General features: G+C 37.9%; 1 protein-coding gene across 4 annotated transcripts in view; it reads left to right on the forward strand.

The window, feature by feature from the left end:
- Nucleotides 1-5,137: 5,137 nt before the first annotated feature.
- The window catches only part of RBFOX2 (RNA binding protein, fox-1 homolog (C. elegans) 2), a 112,535-nt gene continuing 101,064 nt past the window's right edge, over nucleotides 5,138-16,608 (forward strand). For 3 of the 4 annotated variants that reach the window (XM_011961140.1, XM_011961138.1, XM_011961141.1), the window contains exon 1: nucleotides 14,091-14,483. In XM_011961140.1, the coding sequence (XP_011816530.1) occupies nucleotides 14,457-14,483 (27 nt within the window). In that variant the 5' untranslated portion in view covers nucleotides 14,091-14,456. Of the gene's footprint in view, nucleotides 5,284-14,090; nucleotides 14,484-16,608 lie in introns of those variants that run through there. The other variant, XM_011961137.1, reaches the window with a different exon arrangement.

The following is a 16,608-nucleotide window of genomic DNA, read 5'->3' on the forward strand; positions in this document are numbered from 1 at the left end:
AATTCAAAAAATTTTACAGAAAGAAATGCATAAAAGACAAGATAAAGTATAAGAGTTTTAATTCAAATATTAAATTATTTTGACATTTTCCCAAAGAGGTGATTATTTAAGATAGACCTGGGCATGATTTCAGCAGAACCTAGGTGAGATATCTTAATCATATATCTAAAGATTAAGATTCTTTATTGTCTATATCCTCTAGTCTTTTTTTTCCCAGGATACAGGGTCTTGCTGTGTCACACAGGCTAGAGTGCAGTGGCATGCTCGTAACTCACTGTAACCTCGAACTCCTGGGTTTGTGTGATTCTCCTACCTCAGCCTCCCAAGTAGGTGGGAGTATAGGCACCTGCTGTGTGCCACCATACCCAGCTAAATATTTTTTTTTGAGGGGGAAATAGACAGGGTCTTACTATGTTGACCAGGCTGGTCTCAAACTCCAGGCCTTAAGTGATCCTTCTGACTCAGCTTCCCAGAGTGCTGGGATTGTAGGCATGAGCCACTGCTTCCAGCCTATATCCTCTAGTCTTAAATGAGAGTTTACAGTTCTGACATTATGTTAGGTAAAGCAAATGTGGTCGCATTATTATTATTATTATTATTATTATTATTATTATTATTATTATTTGAGACAGAGTTGTTGCCCAGGCTGGAGTACAGTGGCGCAATCTCGGCTCACTGCAACCTCCGCCTCCCAGATTCACGCAGTTCTCCCACCTCAGCCTCCCAGGTAGCTGGGATTACAGTCATGCACTACCATGCCCGGCTAAGTTTTTGTATTTTTAGCAGAGAAGGGGTTTCACCACGTTGGTCAGTCTGGTCTTGAACTCCTGACCTCAGGTGATCCGCCTGCCTCAGCCTTCCAAAGTGCTGAGATTACAGGTGTGAGCCACCGTGCCTGGCCTGGTCATATAAATTGGAGACCAAAAGAATATTAATAATTTTTAAAGTACTTGTATTAAAAGTAAAATCTGTTTTGGTTCCTTTAAACTTTTAACAAATTATAGGAGCAGTTAATGCTAATTTAATGTATATGACGATTGGAAATTTATCTCTAAATTAGTAAGTGAAAACCAGCCACCTCCCCATTCCACCCTCTGGAGGTACTAGTTTTGTCTTAATGCCTACACACAACACACACACACACACACACACACACACACACGTGTGTGTATATATGTGTATGTATGGCATATAATGGTGTGTGTGTATATAATGTGTATACATATGGCATATATTGGTGTGTATGTCAACCAATACATTACATATATGTGTATACATATACATACATGTCTAACTTACATGTGACAAAGCTTAACTAATTACACACGTAAATGTTTTAGTTTTTTCATTTTATTTGGAGCACCGCTTTTCAAAGTCTAATTACAGACATAATTTATTAATGTATACATAGATACATACATGCATATCCCTATATAATTTTGTTTACAAATATGGAACTATAACACATTATTAAGCAACATAATATTTTTCTTTCTTTTTTTTTTTTTTTGAGACAGAGGCTTACTTTGTTGCCCAGGCTGGAGTGCAGTGGTATGATCTCGGCTCACTGCAACCTCAACCTCCCAGGTTTAGGTGATTCTGCCACCTGAGCCTCCTGAGTAGCTGGGATTACAGGCGGCCACCACGACGCCTGGCTAATTTTTGTATTTTTAGTAGAGATGGAGTTTCGCCATGTTGGCCAGGCTGGTCTCGAACTCCTGACCTTAGGTGATCAGCTCGCCATGGCCTTCCAAAGTGCTAGGATTACAGGTGTGAGCCACTGTGCCCGGCAGTTTTTTTCCTTGAATAGTACATCAGTCATATCTTTTCACCTTGTATGTATAGTCTAGAAGAATTTAAATCTCTCTCTGGAAATTGACTAGGCCTTCAATAACATTTGGGGATCACTTTCATGCTTAAATTATGTCAGTTGTTTTAGTCTTTGAATTACATCTTAAACACAAGAGCATCTGGAAATGTCATCCATAATTAAGTCACCAAATATTGAACTGGATTAACTCTTGATGTTTAAGTTAGTCAGCCATAGTTCATTATTATGGCCTTTTATGATGTATAAGACATATCATCATTTTCCAGTCTTCATATCAAGAAGAATCTTAGGAGATTTAATAGTGATTTAAGATACTAGTTTATAAGTGTATGTGTGGCCCATCCTGCTGTACTGCTATATATGAAATGACAAGTGTACAGGGAAGGAGAAAGATTAATAATTATTTGATTTGATTAGAAGAGGAAATTTAGCATAAGATTTTATTGCAGAAACTTTCTTTCTTTTCTTTCTTTTCTTTTTCTTTCTTTCCTTTTCTTTCCTTTTCTTTCCTCTTCTCTTCTCTTCTCTTTCTTTTTTGAAAGGTATCACTATGTTGCCCAGGCTACACTTGAACTCCTGGCCCAAGTGATCCTCCCTAGTAGCTGGGACTACAGGCATATGCTGCTGCACCCAGTCTTTTGTTATTTCTTAGTTACCATTGTAATACCTATACAGAAGACCGTTAGAATATATCGTCCTCTCATATCTATGGGAGATTGGTTCCAGGATACACCCTCTCATGCCCCTGCAGATACCAAAATTTGCACATGCTCAAGTTTCTTATATAAAATGGTGTCATATTTGCATATAACCTATGTTCATCCTCTTGTAGACTTTAAATTATCTCTAAATTATTATTTCTAAAATAATGTAAATGCTATGTAAATTATTATAACTATTGTCTTTAAACTTTGTATTACATTTTTGTTATTGTACAGTATTGGTTTTTTTATTGCTTTTCACAAATATTTTGTTTGCAGTTGGTAGAATTCACAGATGTGTAACCCAAGGATAAGGAGGGCTGACTGTATATTACTATCCCTTAAGGTGTGGCAAAGCACATCTAAAACGTTACGAGGGTTTGATAATCTCTGTTAAGAATTGTCACAGTAGGGTTTTGTAGTTCTAATGGTGAGAGAGACTGTAAAACTTTACTAAGAGCAACATACACACACACACACACACACACACACACATATATATTTTTGAGATGGAGTCTTGCTCTGTTGCCCAGGCTGGAGTTCAATGGTATGATCTCAGCTGCAGTGGCGAGCCTCCGCCTCCTGGGTTCAAGCAGTTCTCCTGCCTCAGCCTCCCAAGTAGCTGGGATTACAGGGTGTATGCCACCAGGCCCAGCTAATTTTTGTATTTTTAATAGAGACAGGGTTTTGCCATGTTAGCCAGGCTGGTCTCGAACTCCTGACCTCAAGTGATCCACCTGCCTCAGCCAGCCTCCCAAATTGTTGGGATTACAGGTGTGAGCCATCCTGCCCAGCCAAGAGTAACTTTTTAAAAAATGTTTTTCTGTGTATAAGAAGTTGCTTACAGTATTTAGTTTTGTGCTGTAGCATTATTTTGCTTTTTGGCTTGGCCTATGTCCTTATCTATTTCTCCCATAAACTGTAAATTCATTGGCAGCAGAACTGTGTTCATTTCTCCAGGGCTTAGTACAATATTTTGTATGCAATATATGTGCAATGAATGTTTTATTAATTGTACTGAATAGATTTATTCTTGTTCTTCATGTGTAATGCACATAGAATCAATACCAGCAAACTGAAGATAGTTGAGTATAGTGGTCCTCCTAATCTGTTAGAACTGAGTTCAGGTAAATGTTTCACCAAGAATACCATCAAAATATGCTAAAGCCATTTTGACTCTTAAAAATCTGTTTCTTCTGAACAATCCTAAAATAAATTACATTGACCATAAAAGGAGAAGAATTACACTGATGGGGCGGGGGGTGTGGATGGCATGGTAATACTTAAATTCTCACAGATGCCCTCAGGATTGCGTTTAATCCTCATGGTTTAATCATCCAGAAGCATGTTAAAATATTACTGGCTCTCCAAGATTAGGGGTGTTGTAGCCCCTGAAACTTATTTAGAATTATTTACCATTTTGAACTTTTGAATGCTTGTCCCAAATAGAAGATTTCGTAGGATCAATAGTTATAACTGGTTTGTCTTTTAGTAAACATTTATTTTCACTTTCTGCTCACTCTGTGTCCTTTTTCTAAGAATTACTTAGCAGTTCTCTGATTTTAGGTGGGCCATTTAGGCTCTGAAGGCCAACTCTTTAACCTATTGTGCTTTGTCAGACAAACCTAACACCTGTCCATGTTTGTTACTGCTTTTAATATCTGTTATAGAAATATGTGTGCACATGTGTGTTTGTATATAATGGTAGGGTGGGTATAGCAGCTCCCTAAAAGGAGAAAAGCAACTGGCTTTTCTGAAAAGACCTTTCCACCCCCACCTTTTTGCAGACAGCCGGAGTTAATCCTTCCAAGTTTGACTGGAACAGCTGAGCAAGTGCACCCTGCATATCTGGAGGCCTCCAGTGGACTCATGTTGCCTCAGAGTTGGGGCCACTTTCTTCTTTTCTAGTGCTGATCCTGCCAGCTGTCCTAGCCTCTGTTAAAGCACAGCGAGGGAGGTGTTAAATGATACAAAAACATACAGTGTCATGAAAGGGATCCCTTTACTGCATGTATCAGTGTGACTTTTTTCTCCCATTCCTTTCCATAGCAGAAAGGTTTTATACTGTTAATCCTAACACCTGTCTCTGCTGGAGACAGTGAGAAGGGTGTGTGTGTGTGTGTGTGTGTGTGTGTATAAGAGAGAGAATGCGCATGCGTGCACACGGGTACATGCCCCCCGCCCAAGAAAGAACAGAGTAGTAATACCAGTCCCATCTGCCTTTCCGTGTCCTGGATTGGGAGTATTCTCTGGCGCACTTAAAGCCCGGAACATATATATTATTTTGGCTCCTGGATACCTTAGACTTCCTACCGTGTTTGTGTGCCAGTGTGAGGAGCCTGTGTTCCCTTCCCTGGCTGTCATTCTCTGCCTCTTGAGTTTCTGGTTGAGTTGTCAATTTAAAAACCAACAGTAACAGCAAATCTCCAGTGTAGTTTTCAGTCTGTAACTAGTAACGCAAAGCTTTCTGCTTTTTTCTGAACATCTCTTCTGTGTATTGTCAAATTCTATTGGGGTGGAGGCCTGGTCTCAACCAAGCTCCGACTTCATCAGCTGAGCCAGCGTACCTATCTGCGTAGACTGGAGGTCAGCGAAGGATTTTTTTGGTGCTACCTAGTTCCTTTGGACAGGACAGCCAGCTCAAACAAGGCAGAAACTTAGACGCTTTTTGTACTGTCCTTATCTGAAGATTTTTTCCCATTTGCTATGTATGGTGTATATTGTATGGATTATCAATATCCTGTTGTCCAGGTAAGCTAAGGGTTATAATTTCTAGATACTGTTTGATTGACGTGAAGTTTTATGGTGGAGTGAAATGCCTGCAGGCTTTCTGTCTTTTGACCGGGTACCATTCAGGGCCTAGCTTTCCCAATGCTTTTTGCTAATTTACTGTAATAAGTGGATTGAATTTATAGTATTGGTGGCCAGACAAAGGTGGTTGGCATTCGCACCTAGAAGTTCTGAAACTTTGGAGAGATTCTGTGTGTGTGTGTGTGTGTGTGTGTGTGTGTGTTTTGAACCGGGTGGGCTGAACAATATAAACGTAACATAAGAAAATCATCATATTATAATAAACTTTAGGCTTTGTTTTGAGCAGACAAGAGGCACAGACAGCAGTTTCCAAATGTTGTTGTATTTTCCAGAAAGGTAATATATAAAGTAGAAGGCATCTTTCCCCACGAAGACTATTTTTAGTCTAACGTTTTAGACTGTTTTGTGATGGGATTAGTGACATCTTATTTGTTAACTTGTTGCAATCTAGAATCGGAAAATGTTAGGTCATTACCAAGCGTATTTCTGAATATCTTATAGTAAGAAAAATTGAAGTTAGGAGTCCTGGATTCTGGTTCCAGCAATAGTGTTAAACGCCACCATGTTCGTGCTCAAATAACTTCAATTTTTCTTGACTTTAGTTTTGTTGTATTTAAAATGAAGGAGTTGGGCCAGATGACCTCTCAGCTATCATGATTTTTTGAAATATTGTAATGGAAACCTAGAATGAGAAAAGAAAAACAGTTAATACAATTAATTCTGAATTAAAGATACTACTTGGTCTGTCAGTTTGTTTTAGTTTATTTGTGTTTTCATGTTCCTTTAATTATTTTTTTCTTTGAAATGGCCATTTCTCTAATAATTAGCACCTAAGTTGCAGGTTGGACAGGAATGCATAGAGTTAAAAGAAATAATGGACTAACGAGTACATCTTATTAGGTATTTTGGGCTTAAAGGCCCAAGCTATTTTGGATTGGGCCTGTTGAGTAAGCTCTCTGTAGTAAACTCACAGCTTTCATTCAAGTCGAAAGCTATCAGTAGTGCAATCATATGGCAGTGGCTGTGATTATGCTTCTCTTTAACTATATTCTAATACATTGATCTATATTATATGTTTTATATTAATGCTATAACTGTTTCTGTTATTTTAGATTGTTCAAATTAAGAGTATTTTATACTTACCATGATGAGGTTTTGATACATGTGTGCATTTCGCTTATCTATGAACTATATCTCTACTGACATAAAACAATAGCTTGTCTTTGTAACAGCTTAAGGCTGGAAGTGTTATGAGACTAGATTAGAAATCTTTTTACAAGTAAATATTAATGTGCTTTCAATGAGAAATGTCTGTGAACAGTAAATCTCTGACCCACAGCTAGCAAAGTCTGGGAATTATAGTAACTCTAACGTAAGTCCAATTCTTTCAGGAAAAAGTTGAAAAAGTAAAAATGTTTCCCAAGTGAATTGAAGTATTGGAGATATATGAAAAAATAATTACAGTATGTAATTGAATTTATTGAGGAAGGAAATTGACCATCTGCCCCTCCCAGTTTTGGGGTGGATTAAAGAGTTCCTGTTCAGAAATTGATGAAAGTCTTTTGCAGCAAAATTCTAATCAATATTCATAAAAGATGAATTTTCCACCCCCAATTTTTATTTGGTTATTAATATTTAGTACTGATAAATGTAGTGCACAGTATTTGAAACTACCCTTTCCTGGCTTTACTCCATTTGGTAGGTTTATTCTATCTGAAATTAGGTTGTTTAGAAATGGAGGTAATGGGATGTTAAAATGAAAGAGTTTACTCTCCATTCCACCACATAGGAAAGCTAATGGGATTAAAAAACCAATTTTAAATTGAAGGATCCAAAGCTATTTTACAATCTTATTTATTACTTTTTTAAGGTAACAGTTTTTTTTCAGTGCATTTATAAATGAGTAGTAGATGGTTGGTTACTACCCAAACTCTTTAACTATGGTTATAAAATGTTCTTTTTAGCTTCTGTTATATATTCTTATGCTTAGTTAAATTCAAGCTTTTCATTGCATAATGCTTGCAGTTTCATACTAATGCATTATGCAGTTGGACGTTATGGAGGACATGATTGAACAGTATTTCTTTTAATGAAAGGTTTTACATCTATTTTTAATTAAGTTATTTCTAGAATTGCTAGTTTTGAGTTAATGAAACAAAGTGAGTTCTCTTCAACAGAAGGTTCGAAAGTATTTTAGGTACTTGACCTTTCATTGCTCTTATTGTTAAAATCATGCCTATTTTAAGAGTGTGCCATTGAAAATGATTATTGTATTAGTTATAATTTTTGTAGAACCTAGTCTGGCCAAATTAGTTTAAAATCAGGCAGAGTAAGGAGATATGAGCTTGCTTGTGATTTAAGGCACAATGAATGTAGTCTCCCTGCCCAGACAAATCTATTTAAGAAACTGTTCCTGAAATTATTCTTACAGACACTCTTTCGGATTAAACATTTACTGCCTCTGATCAGATGGTTAAAATGTAACTTGGTGCAAGTTAAGGGTATTGTCTTTTATCACAGGTTTTCCTTAAGCCCTTTTCCTTAACCTGTCATCCAAGTGGCGAACGGGGCAGTTGGAGGAAGAGGAAACAGGGTCTTAAATTATTGGAGGTATAGCTGAATTTCCTGATTTGAGGGTTTAGGGTAGCGAAGGACAGCTTAAGGATATTAGGCATCTAGAAGAATGAGACAGAAATTTACCTATCTAAAGGACACTTTTTCTTTTGAAACGGAGTTTCTTTCTTGTCACCCAGGCTGGAGTGCAGTGGCGTTTTCTCGTCTCACTGCAACCTCTGCCTCCCGGGTTCAAACAATTCTCCTGCCTCAGCCTCCCAAGTAGCTGGGATTACAGGCGGGCATCACCACACCCAGCTAATTTTTTTTTTTTTGTATTTTTAGTAGAGACTGGATTTCACAATGTTGGTCAGGCTGGTCTTGAACTCCCACCCTCAGGTGATCCACCTCCTCGGCCTCCCAAAGTGCTGGGATTACAGGCGCGAGCCGCTATGCCCAGCCTAAAGGACACTTTTGATATTGAGGTATGCTCAGGTCTGCAAAATCCTATAGAGTATATTAGGCTCTCCATTTCTTCATGGGAAGTTGACCTTGGTGTTTAACAGTACACACACATTATATAAATTTATTTATATAGTTTATACTTATATAGTTTATGTAATTATATTAACTTATATAGTTTATACTTACATAGTTACATAATTATATTAGCTTACATAATTTATACTTATATAGTTTATGTAATTATATTAACACATACAAGTTTATACTTATATAGTTTATGTAATTTTATTAACATATGCAAGTTTATATAATATAAATTGAATTTCTTTTCTCATTCTGAATTAGTTTATTGTGTACCAGCTGTTTTTTGAGTACCTACTGTGTGCCAGATACTATGCCAGGCACAGGGACATTAGTGGTGAACAAGACAACAGAGTTTCCTGTAACTAAGTAATAGAGGCATGGCATATTCGTGGCATGTTGTTGGGTAAACAGCACTCTTCAGTTTTCACAGATTAATCATGAATTAACTTCTTGACAACCCAGTTACTGATAAATTTGTTTACGTCCCATCCATTTTCATATTTGTTTAAGAACCTTTTCCTTAATCCCTCACAGGGATGTGTACAGTGTACACATACTTTCAGTTGTTTGTATGACTCTAGTTGTCTGGGGTTTGGGATTTCTTAACGATATGAATAAGTTACCCAAATACATATAGTAATTTGTGAATTAAGTGTTTTGATTTGCCTGGCCTCACTGATGTCTTAGTTTATGTTATTTGTGGTTTTGTGCTAAAGGTTTGACTTTGGGGGACAGGAAATAAATGAGAATTGTTTTTTATAAGCCTGTAAGATGTAAAGCAGTTGATTTCAAATTTCATACTCACTTTTTTTTTTTTTTTTGGAATGGTGAATGGGTTCTGTATAACTGAACTCTGCCTAGAGAAATAAAGTTAGGGAAATAATAGAGTTAGCTGTAATTTGACTTCATTTATGTTAAGGGGAATGTTGGGGCAAAGGATATTAAAGTGGTATTGTATTAGAGGTGCTTCTGGAAAGGTATTTAATATCTGTTAGGTGTAAATTGTTATTTACACTTAGTTAGGGTTATTGTTTGGGGGCGTGCTGTGAAGAGCCTTTATACCAACAAGTTTTTATTATTGCAGGAAATGCTCTCCCTTTAATGTTGCCTTTCACTTGGGTGTCAGAGACAGCCTGGGAAAGTTGGAGCAAGCCCTGCCTTCTAGACAGGGACTCTTAGATCTGCTTTTATAGCAGTACTGGTATGTGGGTGGAAGGTAGGGAAGTTGAGTCACTTCTGTATGACAAGAACACCAAAAGTTTTTTTTTTTTTTTGTAAGTGGGTATTATTTTGTCTATAATCTGAACTAATCTAATAAAATTGAAAATAAAGCCTTTCTCCCACTCTTTTTGTGCATCTTTCTTTCAGCTTCAGATTTCTGAAAGATACTGAAGATAAAACTGAAGTAAGGCCAGGCGTGGTGGCTCACGCCTGTAATCCCAGCACTTTGGGAGGCAAAGACAGGTAGATCACCTGAGGTCAGGAGTTCAAGACCAGCCTGGCCAATATGGTGAAACATCATTTCTACTAAAAATGCAAAAAAAAAAAAAAACTGCCGGGCATGGTGGTGTGTGCCTGTAATCCCAGCTACTTGGGAGGCTGAGACAGGAGAATCACTTGAACCTGGGAGGTGGAGGTTGCAGTGAACTGAGATCATGCCACTGCACTCCAGCCTGGGCAACAGAGTGAGACTCCGTTTCAAAACAAAAAAGTGAAGTAAATGTATAAATTTGAAGATATTTCCAAGTGCGCTCTTGGAAGAAAGAATGCTTTTATAATATTTTGATAACTACATAGGTGTTCTTCATTCTGATGTATCCATGTGTGAATAAATAAATGGCTAGAGTAATAGAAATCAAGACATTACTGTTTGATTTCAGCAAACATTCATTTAGTGTGTATTCAGATACTGGGTTAAGAACTGGGGATGTAGTATAAAACATGATTTCTACCCTCAGACTGCTCATATTCTAGTCATAGTTATGCAGAACAGTAACTCCAACAGTTATGTACCATGGATTAGGTGCTAAGGTAAAGTATGCTCACAGATAAGGGGTACCTAAACCAGATGTGGGAACAGGTAGGGTCAGGAAAGGCTTTCTGGAGTAGGGGATTTCTGAAGTAAGCCTTGAAGGATGAATTACCCATATAGTTGGCCGTATTCAAGGGAAGAACAGAAGCATTGTGTTCAGAAGAGATGTATGGGCTGAAAAATAGAAACGTGGGAGCTGTCAGGGTAAATTCTTGGTAACTGAAGTGACGGAATGAGTTGGAACACCTGGAGCAAGTGTGGTCAGCAATGTTAACTTCTTTGAGGTTCGGACCCTTTTGAGAATCTGATAAATACTACAGATCCTCTCTGCATGGAAATGCAAAGACGAAAAATTTCCGCTGGGCTGCCCATGTTAGGAACCATGCACTTTGGGTTAAGAATCTCTGGTGTGCAGTAAAAAGAGATCTGAGGATGACACCTTGCAAGTAATAATAACAGTTTAGAGGATGGTAGAGGAAGAAGAGTAAGATGGAGAAGCGGGTGAACAGGGGAAGAGGAAAGTCAAGAAGGTATCATTTTAAGATAAGAGTGAGAGTTTCCCAAAGGAGGGAATACCAAATACCATAGACGAATCAAAGAAGACATATAACGTCCATTGAATTTGGCCGTCATTTGGAGGTCTTCAGTGACTTCAATAAGGTAAATTTCAATTGAGTAGTATGGAGGAAAGGAAGCTGGGGTTCTGGAGATTGGATGAAACACTGAGGAAACAATCAAAGAGTTGAGACTATAAGGAGAAGTGCCTCTTTCCTTCATTTGTTTATTTAATAAATATTTCTTGAGTACTGACCACGTTCCAGACACTGTGCTGGAAGCTGGGGATTGGTCTATGTAGGCCTCCTTCATTAGCTGACATCTCATTGTGCCCACCCTGTTCCAAAGCTTCCCAGCCCCTGCCTGTCTCTCTCCTCCCAAACACACATACAGGCAATGTCCTAAAATTATTTTCTCCTTGGTACATTACCGGGCACATTCAGCCACCAGGGGACTCCAGTTTTGCTGGGTCAGACCCAGGCTGCTCAATTGCTCTTCTCTCTCTTGGACACCAGGGAGCAAATTGTCCTCTATAATGCCAGGGACACACTTCGAAATATCATTGTGCCAGTCAGACCTCACTATGAGTCTGTCATTCAATGAGTTTATAAAAATCATTGTAACTTTTTTTTTTTTTAGCTTGTACCAATTCTTTCTTGTAATAAATTTTTAAGCCTATTTGCATTGGGAAATATTGGTTCTAAATGTAGAAAAGTAGCATGAATCCCTGGCCCGAGGAAACCTTTATCCTAGTCTTAGACTTTTTGCATGTGGGGACCCCTCATTTGCCCTTTGCTTTAAAAACAAAACAAAAAAACTCCTTGGGGCCAAGATGTATAGAGGCTGCAGTCACACCTAAGCGTCAAGGTAGTTGCTGCTTTTCTAAGGATAGATGTGGGGGCGGGGCGGGGGGTGGGATTCTATCTTCTTCGTGCCCCAGGCTTTCTGTGAAGAATAGTGTAATAAACCAGAGGATGCAGAGAATGATAAACAGTGATTCTGTGGTTTATTCCAATTATTAAACCTGAAAACACAATTATCTCATTAGTATGATTCAAGATTTTTTCCAAAAATACACTGGGTTGCTCTTGCTTCCAGTGAAACTCACCTGCGCATTTTCTGCTTACTCACTTTGTCTTTAAGAAAATTTGACTGCTTTTTATCTCCTTCTGATTGGCTTTTCAGTTGCAAATTCAGAGAGTACTATATATTCTGTGTTCCAGGTCACTTCTAAAAAGTGTTAAATAAGAACAGGCCTAGTACTTATCTATATTACTTTACTCAGCATTTTTCTTAATATTTGAAGATCTCATTCTTTTTAAAATTATTACTATGGATTATACTACAAGTATACAGATACCTGTAAAATGCACAGAATAGAGCCTGACATACTATGTTACATCAGTTTCTCCAGGTTCCACAGATGGTCTTGTATTTCCTGTGTTCCTTTCAGAATTGTTAAAATGATTATTAATTTAGGAGTGGGTGTAATGATGTTGTATTGGCAGTGTGCCAGCCAAAGGTGTTATATAACACATTTTTTTAATTTAAAAATTTTAAAAATGTAATTCACAATCGAGACAGGGTTTTGCCATGTTGCCTTGGCTGGTCTCGAGCTTCTGGGCTCAAGAAATCCGCCAGCCTTAACCTCCTAAAGTGCTGGCATTACAGGTGTGAGACACTGCGCCTGGCCAATAGAGAACATTTTTAAAAGCCTGGTCCTGCATGTTGCCAAACAATCCTTATGGAGACAGCAAAAAACTATTATTCTCAGTGTGATTTACTATTTTGAATTTAGATTTCTGTAGGTGTTTATTTTTTAAATGGAGAGCTTGGATGTTAGCTGTGGGCTTGTAAAAAATAAAAATAGATAAAAATTAAAAATGGGAAGCTTAATTTTGGAATTAATCTTTTTAACCTTTGGATAGTCTTTCAGAAAGTATATCCTAAAAATACATAGCATAACTAAAATATCTCATAAATCCTTTAGGATGAGTTCCTATTTATTAGAATGCTGTAAAAAAATAGAAAATCTTAACTTTATGAGACAACGGATAGACTTATCATTTTATAAATTGCTTTATTTGAATGTTTGATAATATAAAATAGGGAAATTTGAAGTTTATATTCAGAGGTTAAAGATTTTTCCAAGATCACTAGTAAAGGGCAGAATTAGACCAACTTCTGGACTGAACCACATCTTTGATGCATTTTTAATTATAGTGTTTTAATAAGAGAACTTTAAAGAAACTCTTATTGTCAGTATTCTCCTAAACCTGTATCTACAGCACTCTGTAACAATTACTATTTACAATAATGACAAAAATTTCCAGGGTATATGTAAGAAAGGATTTATCTTTTTCAATAAAGGCTGAAACATAGAAGGCTGGAGGAAACAAAGGGTGAATTTTCAGTTAACCAAAATTTTTATTGAAGCTGGAAGCCTTAAGGAGATTAGCATGCACCTTTGTGTATACCTTAAGTTTCTTAAGTAGTCATATTTGTAGATACCTTTTTCAGAGTTCTCCAGGTTTTTTTATAGTAGGATAAAAATCATTTAAATTAACTCTCTTTACCTCTCTCCTCTCTTTTAGTCCTTTGCTCTCACTAGGCTGTTTTGGTCTTCTAGGACAAGCAAGTTCTTGAATATACCTGTTCCTTGAAAAACCTTCCAGTTAGTGGGCATGTAATAGCTCCTCACTTCTTCACATCTTTCTCGTTAAATCCACTGCATCTATAAACTGTACATCAGTAAAAATGTTTTATTAATATTAAAAATAATTTTGTTTCATTTCTTATTTATTAGACATTCGTGGCTGGAATCTCTTAAATCTGTATTAACTATAGTAAGCTGCTATGAAAGCTTCCAGTGCTATATAATTAATTCCATCACCGCATCCTTAAAATATGCCAGCACATGGCGCTTGCCCCTCCCTCTTTCTCCCTCCCTCCCTCTTTCTCCCTCCCTCCCTCCTCCCCCCTTCACACACACACACACACACACACACACACGCACACACGCACACACGCGTGCGCACAGCGCACACCAAACTGCCATTCTCCAGCAGGCCTGCTTCTGGAGTTGGGAGATGTCAGCCTGCTGGGAGGGGGTGGGGGGAGGAGGAAGAGGTGGGGCTCTACTCTGATTAATTACCTTAGGCATTCAGGGGTGGGGCTTCCTTCAGCCATCTGCCTGAGATATGGGAGGGAGCTGGAGAAAGAAGGAGGGGGAGAGACTGCCAGAGAGGAAGAGAAAAGAAAGGAAGAAACATTAGAAAGAAAAAGGAAGGAAAACGGTATAAAGGGAGATCAATTACCCACCCTTAAATAGCTAGACTGGGGGGGGAGGGGGGTGGAAAGAAAGCTGTGGAGGTGTGCCCCAGCACGGCTGCTTTGAAAGGTTTATCATCTATCCGTTTGGTTTATGGAGAAAAAGAAAATGGTAACTCAGGTAAGATTTGTGCTTCCTCGGTATGTTTCTTTTCTCCTCTCTGGGATCTAAATAAAGGTTTGAGGGTGGAGTATAGTCAGAAGAGTTTTAATTATTATTGTCTTCTTAGAACAGCCCAGATTTATTGTTATTAGCTGAAAAGTCTGTGTCTGTTGAGTCCGTTTATGTGTGTGTTATGTATCCGTATCCTTTCTTCCCCCTCCCTCAACTCCATAGCAGATTCCTGTTTCCTGTACTGTGCAGCTGTAGCTCAGGAAAGACCCTGTGGGGATTTGTCTACCTCTTTGTCTTGGTTCTGAGAAGAGGGAGGGAGAGAAAGACTGCAGAGGTAGGAAGAGATTCTTGTAGACTACCAAAAAGAGGGGAGCAGGATTCCTTTTAAGAATTTCAGAAGAATTTGTGTTATAGGGAAATCTGATTCCTTATTCACTTTGGTTTCTCAGGATTGGCTATGGAATTGTAGTTTTGCTGTTACTCTAAACTGCTTATTAAAAATGAAGGTTAAGAAAGAATGTTTCATTTTCATGGCTTTGTTACTGGCAAAGATTTTCAGTAGGAGCATTCAGGTGTAACAGAGGCAGGTAGGGCCCTCCTTGACAGGAGAACAAATCTGAATGTATAAATCACACAGGCTTTAAAATACATTTGAAGGAGAGAGAGTAGGAAATGGAAGATATCTCTCCTCCCTCTCTCTCCCCTCTCATTCTTCTCTCTTCTCTCTCTCCCACTCCTACTCACTCTCTCCCCCAGCCCCCTCAATCCCCCTTTCTCTTCTCCTCCTTTTCCCCTCTTTCTCCCTGCCTCTCTTTGGTTATGCCAGGCAATATCTCATCTGCATTTTAGCAAGTCATTCCTGACAAATGGAAAGGTGAATGCTCTTCCACAGTTCTCCCTGGCAAGGCAATTTTTCTTGTTAGCATCCTTCTGTATGCCCCATTACCCTTTTTCCTTTATGTATAGGTTGAGAGGAAATGATGAGGCTCTGATTTATCCATGAGAAATCATTTACGCTATAGAACATTCAAGTCCTTTAGTCTCAGACTTAAGATCAGTTTCACTCCAGGTTTCTATGCTCTGTGGGGAAATTTCATCACTGGACAGTGCTTTCCTTTTAAGGAGGTTGCCCTTTTTTTGTATTCGCTCTTCTTTTCCTCTCCCAGTCACCACCGGAGGGCGAGAGAACCAGCTAGCTATCAGGATAGAGGCATCATTTTAGGAGCTGGAATCCTGTTTAGTTATATAATGCCCTGCAGTGCTGTTTGGAAGGAGGGAAACCTGTAGGGAGATTTTCCCATTGTGACCTGGAGGAAAGAGAAGTTTCAAATGTATCTTTTCAAAGTAATTTTTCACCAAATCTGAGTTTAGAAAATTTCAACGAATTCCTTCCTCTTTTGGAAAAGCGGAGAAGCTTTTGAAATTTTTCTCTTCCATGTCTTATCCCCTTATCATCATCTAATTACCTCTTTTGAAATACTGCTTTATATTTTTTTAAAAATTTTACGTAAAAGAGAAATCCTGTTTCTGGATTCTCTTTGTTGCTTGGCAGATGATACTTGCTTGACCTTAGAGCCCTCATTCAATTTTTATTAACTGGCAGTATTAGAGGGTAACAGCTCTCTTCTTTCTTTGCAATTACTGAAGGTTCTTCAATGCCTTGACTTTTCATTATCTATTTTTTAAACCAGTGAAAGAATTATCTAAAATGGAAATTTGTATAATGAGTTTTGCCTCATGGAACATTTCACCTTAGTTTCTAGAGGAGCTGGTAAGTGTAGTGTGTGTGAGCATGAAGTTAGAGTGCACATGCTTATGCACACTTAATATTGTGGTTGTAATAATTAGTATTTAAAGAAGCCATAATTTTAGGAAAGAAATAGAAGAAATAAATGGAAACTGGAAAGAGAGATTCTGGGGTGCCTAATACTTATAATAAAATCACCATGTTTTATCAGGATGTGCTAAATATTGAAGAAAAGTTATGAGTTTTTGCCCATCCTGAAATTATATAACTGGAAAGGATAGAATATTAAATTTGAGAATTTTCAGTATTCCAGCCTATTTGTTTTGTTGTATACACTTTCTGTGTTAATGTAATGTACATAGTTGTTAGTAATCTAGGGGGAAA

This window comes from Colobus angolensis, unplaced genomic scaffold (genome assembly GCF_000951035.1).
Source record: "Colobus angolensis palliatus isolate OR3802 unplaced genomic scaffold, Cang.pa_1.0 Scaffold539, whole genome shotgun sequence".
Classification (NCBI taxonomy): Eukaryota; Metazoa; Chordata; class Mammalia; order Primates; family Cercopithecidae; genus Colobus; species Colobus angolensis.